The sequence below is a fragment of the Anomaloglossus baeobatrachus genome, chromosome 1 (assembly GCF_048569485.1).
Source record: "Anomaloglossus baeobatrachus isolate aAnoBae1 chromosome 1, aAnoBae1.hap1, whole genome shotgun sequence".
NCBI classification, from domain to species: Eukaryota; Metazoa; Chordata; class Amphibia; order Anura; family Aromobatidae; genus Anomaloglossus; species Anomaloglossus baeobatrachus.
The window spans coordinates 383,892,811-383,908,796 of NC_134353.1; the positions used below are offsets into that span (position 1 = coordinate 383,892,811).

At 45.3% G+C, this 15,986-nt stretch overlaps 1 protein-coding gene across 3 annotated transcripts in view; it reads left to right on the top strand.

The window, feature by feature from the left end:
• The window catches only part of ACSBG2 (acyl-CoA synthetase bubblegum family member 2), a 165,189-nt gene that overhangs the window by 119,092 nt on the left and 30,111 nt on the right, over positions 1-15,986 (top strand). For all 3 annotated transcript variants that reach the window (XM_075352529.1, XM_075352530.1, XM_075352528.1), the window contains exon 3: positions 6,052-6,161. In XM_075352529.1, the coding sequence (XP_075208644.1) occupies positions 6,052-6,161 (110 nt within the window). The remainder of the gene's footprint in view (positions 1-6,051; positions 6,162-15,986) is intronic.

The window sequence follows — 15,986 nt, forward strand, 5'->3', positions numbered from 1 at the left end:
ACGTAGACCCACCGGTTTGCACACACATCAGTGTTTTGACACTGACCACGTGTCAATGTACTCCCTCCCACCCCACACACCCAATATTATAAAAAACATGTCACTTTAAGGCCTAACAAGACAAAACTATCACTGATCTCGGGGACACCAGCCTGAGAAAACACTGCTGGCAGCCAGCTAAGATGCTCAACACAGTGAAATCCTAGGTGCATTGCCCCCTTGGAAGTATGCAAATCAAAAAAGGTCCGTGGAGCCTCTGTTAGGAGTCTTGACACGGAAAATAGCCAGATATCCCTCTGGGAAGGACCTAGCAAAGTGGTGGCTTTTTTTAGGAGACCACCATATTAAGTGGCCCATACTTAGTCAATTTCCAGCTCTTGACCAGTTGAAAGATCTGACAAGGGAAATACCCAAAGGCCAGGTATAAATCCAGACAGCTGTTTTGTGGTATTGCCCCTCATCAGTGTGGAGTAGGATTCTGGCCAGGACACACTTTAAGGCTATGTGTGCGCTCTGCACCGCACCGAAAAGGTGCGCTTCAGAGCGCAGCTGAAAAGCTCCGTTCTGAAGCGCATGGTGCCGGTGAGAACGTGCGCTCTCACTGCAGCTCCTGCCATAGACAGAGCAGGGGCTGCCGGCAAAGCGCACGGAAGAAGTGACATGTCACTTCTTAGAACGCACGCTTCGGGCAGCAGCCGAAGCGCTGCGCTCTAAAACGCCACGTGCACACGGCCCCTGCACAATCTCCATAGACTGTGCAGGGGACGCAGGACGCATGCAGTTACGCTACGCTACAAAGCGCAGCGTAACTGCATGAATTACGCACACGTGCGCACATAGCCTCAGGCCTAGGAGACACGGTGAGAAACTGTGCGAGTGGAGTGCAATTTTAAAAAAAAAAAAGGCATTCCACTCGGACCAATATTACTTTATGGGGCAGCTCTCATGAGCGATTTATTTTCTCAGCCCTAATCGGACTGAGAACAGTCTCATCATGCTGCAAGTGGAATGCGATCCTGTTTCACTAGCACCCATACAAGTCTATAGGGCGAGAGAAACATTGCACTGCACTTGCATTACACCGGTGTACTGAGGGTGTAATGCGAGTGCAGTGTGAGAATCGCAATAGCCGGCAACGGAGGAGATAAATCCCTCCCCCCTCCGCAGTGTCGGCACAATCTCCCCGCAGCTGTGGTCTGATCGCGTGATCAGTGTCATGCGAGGACACGCAGTAATCCCAGTGTGGCCTCAGCCAAACAAAAATAAATGAAAATAAATTCTATACTTGGCTGTCTCCAACGCTGCTGTCACACTTACATCCAAACTCACTCATTATGCTCATGAATGGTCATTGCAGAGACATTGAAGTATACAAATTCATGTGGTCTGTGTGCTACTCGGATGTCACACTGAGCACACACTGATCTGCCCCATGAACTGTCACACGTGTGTTAAGTGCACAAATGAGTGACGGAGGCCTAAGACTGCATTATTTATTTTTTTTTTTTATATTTTTTTTTGTGATCAGAAAGTGTTTAAATGACAACTCTTAATTCTTAAACTGTTAATGTAACACAGTATTTGGTAATGTTTTAAAAGTGGTTCTGCAATCAGAGGAGCACCTTTTTAAAAGGAACCTGTTGTTGTCAGGATTTTATAACCCAAACTGGTGGCATTTATGAAAAGGCACTTTTGTAATGCTGATTTTAAATTAAGGGGGTTTTCCCACAAAGTTAATTTTTAACCAATAGATCTTGGAATTATTTCTGCAATTTGTATGTGGTTTATTAAAAAAGATAAGTAAGGAAATGTTTTACTTCCCATGCTGTACTGTCTTCATACTTTTACGCCCTGCCCAGGAGATGTGGTATAATCAGACCATGTCCCTGTACGGTCAGACACAGCCAGTACTAAGTACATAGCAGGGACACAAACATAAGATTCTCAGCACAGGAGCATAAATGAAAACAAAAACACGTCCATTTCTGCAACTTTAAGAATAGTAAAATTTAAAAAGTTGATTGTTAGTGAATAATCCAAGATTTATTGATTTTAAAATGTACTTTGTTCATAGGGAAACTCCTTTTTAAATTTCTATTATAAATAGATTAAAAAATAAATATTCTGTTCTATAAAAAAAATTCTATTTAAAAATATTACATTGGAGAAATTCATAGATGAAGCTGTATGCTAATGAGTTACAAGTGCAGTTGGCTGGGACCATGAGCTTGCCGCTCTCCTGCCCTCACTATTCCCTGCCTCCTGTCAATGACTGACTGGTCACCCCCAATGCTGTGGACAGCCATTAGCGTACAATTTCAACTATGGACTTTTCTAAAACCGCAAAACTGATTTCTACAAGAAAGGTAAGAATTTGTGTAGCATTAAAGCACCTTCATATACATGAGATTAGTTTGGGATATAAAATCCTGACAGGTTGTTTCTAAAGCTACTTGTTTCTTTTTAACCCTCTTGGCTGTAAAATACATAACTTTGGCAATCCAGATTACTTTATAACATTCTGTTAAGCTCCTTACTCTGATAAATACGCTTTTTCCAATATTTGACATTACAACTTAGAGACCTGATGTTCAGGGCCGGCTCCAGTTTTTTGTGGGCCCTGGGCTAAAGTCTCAGTGGGCCGCATGCACCAGCAGACGCGTGCACACAGAGGCATACACATACAGGCATACGTGCGTGTATATATTTTAAAGGGCGATTTCAGAAAAACGCATATAAACAGACAAATCCATACACAGTCATATACACTAACTGACATAGACACACATCATACGTACAGACACATTAGGGATATTTTTAATATGGGGAATGCAGCATCTCCCTTCCCCCGCTTGTCTCCTGTCCAGGGCATGTGGCATTGGTGGCAGTCACTAACAGACATGGCTGCATACAAAGAACACGGACACTGCTGTATATACATCACAGGAGAGGCAGGGGGCATACACTTCTGAGGGGTATACAGCACTGGGGAGGAAGGGACATACAGCTCTGGGGGTTATAGTAGTATGCAGCCCCCACATTCCTCCATATAGTGCACCCATATTGCTCCACATTTAATGCAGCCTCATATTACTTCATATAATGCACCTGCATATGCCTCCATAGTGTTATGTAGCCCCCATAGTCCTCCATATAGAATAATTCACCAAATATTTCTCCACTTAATATGTAGCAGCATTGTGCAGCCCCCATAGTCTGGCCACCGTGACTAATACATTCTTCTCCTCGTTCCCCCGCTGCTCCGGTCTCCTCAGCGTGTCCACTGTTCTGCCACTCAGACAGCTCAGGACACAGGCGCGCGCACAGTAATGACGTCATAGCCCTCCGTTGTACTGGGCTCTCAGAAGCAAAGCGCAGACAGATGCTGCAAGTGAATTGAGACACCGCGCCCCGCTCAGTCTATCATCATTGCTTTCAATTCTATCGATGCCGATACAATTGAAAGTGTGATCCTCAGCGGTGGAGCCTAGTGCAGTGTTGGCATAGGGCACCCCTGACTCATGGGCCGCGTGGCCTGCCGCCATTAGCAGTATGTCACCCTGCCGTCTGCGAGTGGGCCCCCTTGGCGGGTCAGGGCCCACTTGCCCAGGTGTGCCGGGTGCTGACGCCAACCCTGGTGTTTACTCACAATGTTTGGTTACAGCAGTGTCTCCATGTTGGCTTTCACTTTCCATTTCTACTGGTTGGACTGTTTCTGATGCCATGATGTTTTTGTGTCTTAAACACTAATGTCTGATCACTGTTCCTTCTGGAGCTTCGTCCCTGGTTCAGATTTATTTATGCCATGTGAGCTCAGCAGCCAAGAAGTCTGCCTCACTCTGACTTCCTTCAGACATAACGGACATTCAGAGCAGCTCACTAATTCCACGTGTCAGTTTTACCCAAAGGAAGTGAGTAAAGTCCCCACTTATTAGCTGCTAGTCGCAGTGCATAAAATGTCACCCCAATCCTGGTTAGACAAGGTGACACTTTGGAACGGAGTACAGGCTGTTATTTTATGAGAAATGGAGCAATTGAGAAAGTCGTCCAAATAGAAGAAAACCTGTTCTCCTTGTCCTTGTTTGTTGTTTCCTTGTTTGCCCCAATCGAGATTAGAGCAAGTTTTGTTTTTTTTTTAATCTCCTGTGCAGGCGTTGATTCTGCGATGCTGTCACTCGCTCATGTGAAACTGTTGTCACGAGCCCCGCACCCAACCACCAGTGGTTTCCCTTTCCCCACCTTCAGACGAAGTATTTAACGGGAAGTGAGCAGCGAGCTGCATCTCACACATCTGTTGATTACTTATACATCTTAATATGGGGACAGTGAATTGGATACAGGGCTCGCTTGACGTGACTATCACATTTAAATACTGGGACCAAGTTATGGCACTGCTGGAATGGTGCCGACCCTGGAGGGGAATGGGAAGGGTTTGTCCTTGTAGTTGGTAACTTCTCTTTAAATGAGCATCTGAATTTTTTTTTTTTTTTTCTTGCGTCATATCTTGGATGCCTCAGTTCTTGCAGTTTGGTTTTGGGGCCTTGTCCTTTTTTATTAGTTGCATACAAAATAAGAAAAATATTGGTTCACCCATTTAACGTTCTCCATGAGCTAATGTGAGAGCTAAAAAATTGAGTGGATCTAGACATCAATTGGCCATAAGGTCGTTTTAAGACACAAGAAAACACCGAAAACAAAATTTGGTAACACTTCTGTAACAAAACAATTTTGTAAGTAAATATCAGGTCTCTGTAAGTTGCAGTTTAAGGAAGCACAATGACCTTGTTAGGAAATAAAGTAATTTGACTACAGAGTGTAGTTAAAGGGCTGTCCGGTCTAAAGGTACCGTCACACATAACAAGATCGCTAGCGAGATCGCAGCTGAGTCACCGTTTTGGTGACAGTAGCGATCCCGTTAGCGATCTTATGTGTGACACCTACCAGCGATCAGGCCCCTGCTGTGAGATCTCTAGTCGTTGCAGAATGGTCCAGGCCATTTTCTTCAAAGGCGATGTCCTGCTGGGCAGGACACATCGCTGTGTTTGACACTGTGTGACAGGGTCACAGTGACTGCTGAGATCGTTATACAGGTCGCTACTGCGACCTGTATTGTTCCTGCATCACTGGTAAGGTCTGACTGTGTGACATCTCACCTGCGACCTCCCAGTGACTTACCTGCGATCCCTATCAGGTCGCATCGTTTTCGGGATCGCTGGTAAGTCGTTGTGTGTGACTGGGCCTTAAGCCTAAGGCTGCGTGCCCACGATCAGTGTTTGCAGCGTTTTGGACGCAGCATTCTTCAGCTGTCCAAAACGCTGCGTTGCCCAGTGCAAGCATAGTGGATGGATTTCTAGAAATCCTGTGCCCACTGTGCATGTTTTTCCGCAGCAAACACTGACTTGTGGTGCGTGTTTCCAGACCGCAGCATATCAATTGTTTGCTACGGATTCGCATGCGTCCACTGTAGGGAGAGCACAAGCGAGAGACCGCAGCGCACTGAACCCTAATCGTGGACACAAGTAGCTGCGATTTCCTGCGTGCTCCTGCACCTCCCTGTATTTTTAAAGTAGAAGTGTCCACTTTGTACATGCACTGGTTAGTTACAAAATAAAGCTAAGAAACAATTAAACAATTGGTCTCTAAGGGCCGTTTCACACATCAGCTTTTCGCTGGATTGGCAGATCTGGCACACTCCAGTACAGCGTGATATAGTACAATGGCAGGGCGACAAGCTCCGGTCACATCCTGGCATGTGACCGGAGCATGTGACCCAGAAGTTGCCGCGCTGCCATTGTACTGTATCACACTGTACTGGAGTGCGCCGGATCTGCCAATCTGGCGAAAAGCCGGGTGTGAAACTGCCTTTGCACATTTACATCAGTGCAGTTACGGTAAGTTACCTTTCTGGGTGTCTCCTTTTATTTATAAAAAATATGTATGCATGTATATAATTTTTGTTTCAGCTCATTAGGTAGGGGGGTGTCAGTTCCTACTATACAATATGCAGCTTTTTTTTTTAAAAAAAAAATATTTTGTTTTCCTTTTTAACAGCAAAGAAATGGTGCCAGAGCCGTCCATATGTAATACTGCACTTGCTGATGCGAGCAGCGTGGATCGACTTGATGAAACAAAGGCTGAGGCTGAAATTTCTCAGTGTGATGGTATGTATCCTTATTTATTACTATATAAATTTATATTTTTATAACCTACACAATCTGCCTAACAAATGTAGAAATGCTGTTGGAACCATAGAGAGAAAGGATTATGCAATGTTTGCCTGCAGTGCACCTCTACCTACCAGGCAGGTAAGGGATTAGCATATTGATATTCAGTGTGACAGATCCTTTGAGCTACGCCTCAGGAGATGTAAGATCTTAGTTTACATGTATGCATTTAGTTGACCTGGTGGAGTTTGTTCACATTTAGTCTTTCATCCATCTTATCGGTCCACAGACGTTTGTGTGTGTTTGTGTGTGTTTGTGTGTGTGTGTGTGTGTCACAGTGCAATAATGTAGGACAGCTTAAAGCCGTGCCTCCTTAAACAGACCATAGAAAACTTAGTCCTCCAACAAAAAAAAATCCCATATCTTTGGAACCACATGGAGTAGCAGGAATAAAGCAAAAGTTGTTCACACTTGACCTGGTGACAGGTCCACTTTAAGCCATGACAGGAATTCAAGACCACAAATGCCTCATCTATTTAAAGGGGTTTTCCAAGCTTAGAAGAAGTCTCCAGTCTTACTTGGGAATACTGAATCGTAACATTGTGCAATGTGCACAATATACCAATTCTCCATACGAGTTGCCGGTCACGTGACCACAAGTATGCATTGTTCATATTTGTGGTCACAGGCTTGCTAGATTCTCCTCAAGAACATTATCTCAGTTTCTATCAATGTGCACATGGCACACTGTCAAGCGTTACCCTAAGTAAATGCAGACTCTTCTTCTCTGTCCCATTAATTGCTGCAAACCAAACAATGAAATATAAGTGTTAAAACAGATTAAAGAGGAATACAAGAAAAAAGTTAACATTAAAGGGAACCTGTCAGAAATCGAACACCTCCTTGACAACCTTAATATGATAAGTTAGCATAAAAGTTGTAAACGTTCTATGCTAACTTGTCATATTAATGGTTTGTCAAGGAGAAGTTAGATTTCTGACCGGTTCCCTTTTAACGTTTTGTGTGTGGTGTGGTTTTTTTATTTTGTAGTCTGTTGTAAATTTATAGATTTCTGAATCTGTATTACCCTCTTAGACAAGGTTCAGATGGGCGTATTTCACGGCGTATATAGGGACCACAATCCTGACCCGAATGTATAGGTTCATTGATACTTTTCTGCACATCTGGAAGAGTTGCCAAATGAGGTGACCACAGCAGATTCTGTGATTGGAAAAATGTAACTTTGTGCCAAAATCTGACTAGGAGTAAGTTAAGTTTTTTTTTATATTGGTTCTTTTCATTCACTGACTTCCTGATCATAGTCTATACTTGATCTAAAAGTGAATCTCCAACCTCCATATTCCGGAGTTAATTTTAAATCCGTGACCTAATTGTCATTCCCTCCTGGTCTCTGCAAAACCCAGCCTCTTGCAATCATTTGCTGACTCCAGCAGCCAAATGAGAAGCTGGACATAGTCCTCACAGGAGACTGGCAAGGGGCTAGGTGAGGTTGAAGCCATGCAATTGCCAAGGGCGGTGAGCAAAGACCGTTGTAACGTTTGTCTGGATTTCCTACCTCCCTCTTAGCTGCACACTTTTCTATGGATGTATTTAATGTTCAGCAAAATCTCCCACAAATGGGTTTTAAAGATTGTGGCTAATCTGTACAACCTAAATTGGTGTGTGATTTCCTCTCTATTTCACAGGACGTGCTGCTAATATAACGTCTGGGATGAAGTAAGGCCAGGTGGCAGAATCTTTACTGTGTACAGATGCTACTGGCTGCCCATTCCTTCATCACTTAACTGTGAACTCTGACACACCACTTCAGAGTTGGCAAAAGTGTTCAAAGTCTTGTAAAACCGTACATGCCTGCAGTGTGTGTGTGTGTATTACAAAAAAAATTTTTGTCAACTCGCTGTTGCACGAGGAGCTCATAAATGCTCTTGCCCTTTTAAGAGTAGACAGTAGAACAGAAGTTTTTTTTTTTGTTTTTTTTTTTACATTTTGGTCTATTACTTCCTGAGGTTTCCCAAAAAGTGATGTGCTTACCAGCAGCCACTTCCACCCACATAGTCTAAAGCTGGGGTCACGCTAAACGACAGCGACAACGACGTCGCTGTTACGTCACCATTTTCTGTGACGTAGCAGCGACCTTGTAAGTCGCTGTTATGATCGCTGCTTAGCTGTCAAACACAGTAGCCGAAGCAGCGATCATAACGACCCGCATCGCTGTTCTGCAACATGTGCAGAGAGCAGGGAGCCGCGCACACTGAGCGCTGGCTCCCTGCTCTCCTAGCTACAGTACACATCGGGTTAATTACACGATGTGTACTGCAGCTACATGTGCAGAGAGCCGCGCACACTGCTTAGCGCTGGCTCCCTGCTCTCCTAGCTACAGTACACAACGGGTTAATTACACGATGTGTACTGCAGCTACATGTGCAGAGAGCAGGGAGCCGCGCACACTGCTTAGCGCTGGCTCCCTGCTCTCCTAGCTACAGTACACATAGGGTTAATTACACGATGTGTACTGCAGCTACATGTGCAGAGAGCAGGGAGCCGCGCACACTGCTTAGCGCTGGCTCCCTGCTCTCCTAGCTACAGTACACATAGGGTTAATTACACGATGTGTACTGCAGCTACATGTGCAGAGAGCAGGAGCCGGCACTGGCAGCGAGAGCGGCTGACGCTGGTAACTAAGGTAAATATCGGGTAACCACCTTGGTTACCCGATGTTTACCTTGGTTACAGCTTACCGCAGCTGCCAGATGCCGGCTCCTGCTCCCTGCTCGCTTCATTTCGTCGCTCTCTCGCTGTCACACACAGCGATCTGTGCGTCACAGCGGGAGAGCGACGACCAAAAAATGAAGCTGGACATTCAGCAACGAGCGGCGACCTCACAGCAGGGGCCAGCTCGTTGCTGGATGTCACACACAGCGACGGAACATCGCTGCAACGTCACAGAAAATGGTGACGTAGCAGCGACGTCGTTGTCGCTGTGTGACACCACATTAAGAATGGCTTCTCAGCTTTTGTGTATCTCTATTAGCATATTCAACACTCCATGCACATTGTATTGATTGACGTATAGTAGATGTGCACTGAATGGTTTAAAGGGGTTTTCCAACTACTAAAGTTTATTTTAAATTTGGACTAGTTTATTCACTAGATTTTGGAAGAATTTCCACAATTTTAAATTCCTGTGCTGAGATTGTAGCACCCCTGAGACACTCAGGGCAAAACAGGGAACTGCATCCTCTTGGGGATGCCGGACCTACCCCCTGGGACCTGGAGTATTAGTGCCGATACCACCAAAGCACAACCAAAATCCTAAGGGTATGTGCACACGTTGCTTTTTTTTCCGCGCGGAAAAAAACGCACCCTCTGGCAGAGGGGAGAATTGTAAACAATGCTTTTTGAGAAACAACGCATCGAAAACGCATGCGTTTTTCATGCGTTTTTCATGCGTTTTTTTTAGGTGCGTTTTTTAAGACTTGTCAGTGATAATAAAGTTGGTTGAACACAGACCTTTGGAAAAAAAAACCTGTGATGTCATTTCCTTCTCCACATTCTGTTTGGATAAATGGGAGCGCTTGGAATGGAAGGAGCACCATTTGAATTTTGGAAAAGTTGAAATAAACTTCGCGCACCAAGCCCCTTAGGTACCTATACGTCAGAAAACCCCCACAAGTGACCCCATTTTGGAATCTGCACCCATCAAGGATTTTATTCAGGAGTATATTAAGCATTTTGAATCCACAGCTACTTCCCCCAAAATGTTGCTGTAGCAACAATATTCTCACTTTTAGGCCCGCTTCACATGTCAGTGAAAAACACTGACGTTTTTCACTGGCGTGTAAAACATGCACATGTCTCTCCGTGTGCCGTGAATCACGGCACACATGGGTTGTCTAAGTGCAATCCGGGCTCCGTTCTCCGTGGCCCGTGATTGCACTTAGAGATTAACTCACCTGCACCCGCTCCTGCTCTCCATGGTGCTGATCGCTCCCGCGGTGCAGCATCCGGCCGGCGCTGACCCCCGCAGCAGCTGGTTCCGGGTTGGCTGTGTCGTGCATCATGAATATGCGCGACAATGAGCCGGCACAGAAGGAACAGGGAGGACGGGCTGCAGAGGACATCACTGGAGCCGGGTGAGTTAAAATGTTTTTTATTTTAAAAGCACGTTTTTTTTCTGGCACGTGTTTCACGGATCACACCACTGCGTGGTCCGTGGGACATCAGTGATGCCAGAAAAAAATGGACATGTCTCCGTGCGGCAATCACGCACACGCGGGTACGCCGCATGGAGACACGTGCAGTGAAAAATCACTGACGTGTGAGCAGACCCATTCATTATAATGGGTCTGCGTATGTCAGTGATCCTGGTACGTTTAAAAAAAAAGCACAAACGTCCCAGAATCACTGACGTGTGAAAGGGGCCTAAGGCTATGTGGCCATGATCCAGCGACACGGCGTCTAGTACACAGTGCCAGCCTTCCTGCAGCTGCCCATGCCCACGATTTGGGTTCAGGCTGCTGTGGAGCTCTATGCTACCTGCAGAGAACACTCGTCTCCGCAGCATAAATTGACATGCTGAGGCTCGGGAAGCCACGCTACCGGTCAGTTTATGCTGCGGAGAAAAGAAGCACAGTGGGCATGGGATCTCCAAAAATCCTTCCACTGTGCTTCTACTGCACAACGCAGCGTTATGGACGCAGGGAAAACACTCAGCGCCCATAACGCTGCAAACCCTGATTGTGGACACACAGCCTAAAAAGCGTCAATGGATGAATGGATGTCAAATATATATAACGTCCCACCTCCTGCATATTCTAAGCTGGCACCTTTAGTACCTTTCATGTGGCACTAAAGGGTGCCTAGCTTAGTATTTATCCAATAAAAAAAAAAAAAAAAAAATGAAAAAAATGGCGTGGGGTCCCCCCTATTTTTGATAGCCAGTCAGGGTAAAGCAGACAGCTGTAGCCTGCAAACCACAGCTGGCAGCTTCATCTTGGCTGGTGATCAATTTGGAGGGCTCCCCATGTTTTTTTTTTTATTTATAAATAAAGAATAAAAAAAAAAATAACGTGGGGTCCCCCCAAATTAGATCACCAGCCAAGGTGAAGCTGACAGCTGGGGTCTGGTATTCTCAGGGTGGGAAGAGCCATGGTTATTGGACTCTTCCCAGCCTAAAAATAGCAGGCCGCAGCCGCCCCAGAAGTGGCGCATCCATTAGATGCGCCAATCCTGGCGCTTCGCCCCAACTCATCCCGCGCCCTGGTGCGTTGGCTAACGGGGTAATAAATGGGGTTGATACCAGATGTGTAATGTCAATTAGCAACAACCAGGACAGTTAAAGCAGACTTATATAAGGTAAAAGGCAACAACTTCAGGGACATATTGAAACAGCAGAAAAAAAGTCTTTAAATTTGCCTTATATTACATCATATCCCATGGCCCAAGAACCACCAACACCAAAGTAAGTTGCACATAGAAAAACTTTAATTGGTTGGGTCAAGCATATAAATATTACATGGGATATAAAAATTGTGACAAGTAAGAAGGTTAAATGACACAAAAGAGCGAATAAAGAACCCCATGTGGGGCTGCATGGATCAAATTAGGTGCACACAAAAGGGTGTACTCCCAGCAGGGCCAGTGTAAGTGCCTTTTACAAAACGCAGGTTTCACCTAATCAAGAACTCTAGGCACATTACAAATAAATGAACAGGAATATATTCCCAGCAGAGCCAGTGTAAGTGCCTATACAAAAGATAAATTCACAGTCAGTGACAGAATAACACTTTAATAGATGACAATAGGCATGTTACTCACACACATCATCCGGTGAACAGGGATATGTTCCCAGCAAGGTCAGTGTAAATGCCATTGCAATAAACAGGTTCACAGTGAGTGATAGAGTAACACTTAAGTATATGAACATAGGCACACTGCCCAGGCATCTAGTCCAATGGACAGGGATATATTCCCAGCAGGGCCAGTGTACGTGCCTATATCATAAACAGGTTCACAGCAAATGACAGAGTAACACTTTAGTGCATGACAATAGGCACATTACACAAACACATGGTCCAGCGAACAGGGAAGTATTCCCAGCAAAACCAATGTAAGTGCCTTTCCAAGTTCACAGTAATGACAGGATAACACTTAGTACATAATCATAGGCACATTACCCAAACACATAGCCCGGTGGATATTCCACCAATTATAGCACTCACATGCAGTCACACAAGGGGAAAAAAAGTCCCCTTTTCCCCTTGTGTGACTGCATGTGAGTGCTATAATTGGTGGAATATCCACCGGGCTATGTGTTTGGGTAATGTGCCTATGATTATGTACTAAGTGTTATCCTGTCATTACTGTGAACTTGGAAAGGCACTTACATTGGTTTTGCTGGGAATACTTCCCTGTTCGCTGGACCATGTGTTTGTGTAATGTGCCTATTGTCATGCACTAAAGTGTTACTCTGTCATTTGCTGTGAACCTGTTTATGATATAGGCATGTACACTGGCCCTGCTGGGAATATATCCCTGTCCATTGGACTAGATGCCTGGGCAGTGTGCCTATGTTCATATACTTAAGTGTTACTCTATCACTCACTGTGAACCTGTTTATTGCAATGGCATTTACACTGACCTTGCTGGGAACATATCCCTGTTCACCGGATGATGTGTGTGAGTAACATGCCTATTGTCATCTATTAAAGTGTTATTCTGTCACTGACTGTGAATTTATCTTTTGTATAGGCACTTACACTGGCTCTGCTGGGAATATATTCCTGTTCATTTATTTGTAATGTGCCTAGAGTTCTTGATTAGGTGAAACCTGCGTTTTGTAAAAGGCACTTACACTGGCCCTGCTGGGAGTACACCCTTTTGTGTGCACCTAATTTGATCCATGCAGCCCCACATGGGGTTCTTTATTCGCTCTTTTGTGTCATTTAACCTTCTTACTTGTCACAATTTTTATATCCCATGTAATATTTATATGCTTGACCCAACCAATTAAAGTTTTTCTATGTGCAACTTACTTTGGCGTTGGTGGTTCTTGGGCCATGGGATATGATGTAATATAAGGCAAATTTAAAGACTTTTTTTCTGCTGTTTCAGATGTGTAATGTCACCTGGCATCAAGCCCAGCAATTAGTGATGTCACGGCGTCTATCAGACACCCGACATAACTAATTGACAGTAAACAAAAGCAAAAAAGGACAACAAAAAATGTTTTATTAGAAAAAACACTCCCCAAATCATTCCCTTGTTCTCCAATTTAATTAAAAAAAATGGGTCCGCAGAAATCCATATGGATGTCCCACGTCGCCTCTGGACCTTCTAGAATATGGGGGCACGTTCAGGAAACGTATCCCCCATTTTCTAGGAGGGCAGACCCTCCATTTGAGGAGAGTGGGTGCAAAAATCTGCACCCACTCTCCCCGGGTCACAGCTGCAGACTGCGAGCAGCCAGCACAGCTCTCTGAACACAATGCTGGCTGTCAGCTGCTCTGCTCATGTGACCGGCCGGCGTGCACTGAAGGAGGAGGAGGGGGCCGCGGGGGATCAGCGCTGCGACCGGACAGGTATGTATGACACCGGGGGGAATAGGGGGTGAACGGGCAGGGCCTGGGGAACAGTTTTCTGTCGCATGTGTTATTGCACATGCGACAGAAATCATAGGAGCAGGGCGGCCGATGCGCTACTGTGCGCGCGGCCATGTTGGATTTTCGGGAGGGGGGTCGGGGGTCGGGGCGGGCACTTTGGCGACACCGGGGGCTTTGCCAGGAAGTGAGGTCAACAGGAAACCTCTTGACCTCACTTCCAGGTAAATGCCTGTGTTCTGGCATGCCGACAAAGCCCGCGGACCGCAACAAAAAAGCAGGTCCATGCGTTGTGGCTGCGTTCTGACCCCACATCATTGATTTCAATGGGGGAGAGAACGCAGCCGCACCGCACAAAAGTGACATGCTGCTTTTCTTTCCGCACCGATTTTTGGCATCCAAAACGCTGCGGAAAGAAACGCAGCATGTGCACTGATTTTTCAGCTTTCCCATACACTTTGCTGGGAAAGCTGAACGCATGCAATTTACCACTGAAACGCTGCGGTTCAAAACGCAGCGTTTCCGCGGTAAAAAACGCATCGTGTGCACACAGCCTTAATTCTCCACTCCACATCGGGCATAAAGGTTTACCATGTAAGGTGATGGTCGCCATGGAAAGGAAAGAGTCCCTGGGATTAGCCAGCCTTGTGGGAGGGGTCAGTAGTAGTCTAGAGAGGGTAGCACAGAGGTGTGCGGACATGCCTGAACTGGGTCCGTGCAGCGGTGACCCAGGGGCACGGGAGAGAGGTCGCCAGGTCGGGTACCGGAGATACCTCTGGGACCAGAGCAAACATGGGGCACAGGGCCCTAGATCAGGCGCCAGTTCTACATAGCTTGATAAATACCTGCCCGGTGAGGACACCTTCACGGACTTAACAGACCCAAATAATCCGGGGGCATCGGTAGTAAACTAGGATTGGTGTTCACACTTACCTCCCCACAGGGTCTGCACTGCCCGCTGTACGGAGGAGACTGTACCCGAAAAGGGATAGTCGGGGGGGCCCCAAATGCTCTATGCTACGGGAACCCAACCAACAGAGTGCCAGGGACAGAGCAACCTGGGTCACTACATTGGCACTGATACTCCAAGGGACCTGAACCAGTAATACAAGGGCCTGAGTGAGTAGAGACTGTTTAAGACAAGCTGGTGTGATCTCTGTTATTGCCCACTTATAATCTCCCAGGCACGGCCCTACCTGTGGAGGGCCTACCACCACTGCTGCAATCGCCACCAGCTCTGGGAATCTGAGTACCCACGTTTAGCAGTGGCGGTTCTCAATCCTTAACTGCAACTCTCAGGTGGCGTCACAGGACATTAACTATCATCAAATTTGCTCAGTCAAACTGTGCTTCTTCTTTCCTGAGCCCTGCGGTGTGGCCAAACAGTACTGGACAGTAAACGGTGTACCAAATTATGGTAGTTTTTTTTTTTTTGTTTGGTTTTTTTTTTTTTACACACACTTTAACGTACAAATTTGAATCTGGGAATAAGAGATTTGTGGTAAAAATTAGGGATGTTCAAATATCACAAATATTCGCCTTCGTGAATATTTGACGAATAGGTCGCCGCTATGTGAATATTCGATGCGCAATGTAAGTCTATGGGAAGCCCGGAAAGTTGCTATTCGGCAATTATAGACTTACATTGCGCATCGAATATTCGCAAACAGGCGAATAGCGGCGACCTATTGTCGAATATGGGTGTAGCTGAATATTTGAGGTATTCGCTCATCCCTCGTAAAAATGTAATTGTTCCTTCACTGCCCAATATTATAAAATTTTGTGACACTAGTTTGGTCAATATGCTCACTGCACCAATAGATGAATTGAGGGGTGCGCACTATTTCACAATTTCTGCTATTGCCATTATTAAAGACTATAACTATTGGCCAAAGCAACAGTTTAGTGGAATTATTTATAATATTTTATTTTCACAGCCCACTGATATACAATTCTGAATCTCCTGAGTGTTAAATTTTTTTTTTTTGTTTTTTTTTTTTTGTGAAGTTTAGTTTCCAGAATGGGTTCACTTGTAGGGGTATCTGCTCTTTTGGCATTTCAGGGGATCTTCAAATGGAACATGGACTCCACAATCTATTCCAGCCAAAATAGCGCTCCTGAGCCCAGGTTTTGCCACTTTTTTTTTTTTTTTTTTTTTTTTTTTTTTTTTTTTTACATCAAACTGCCTCAAAAGCCAAAGCTT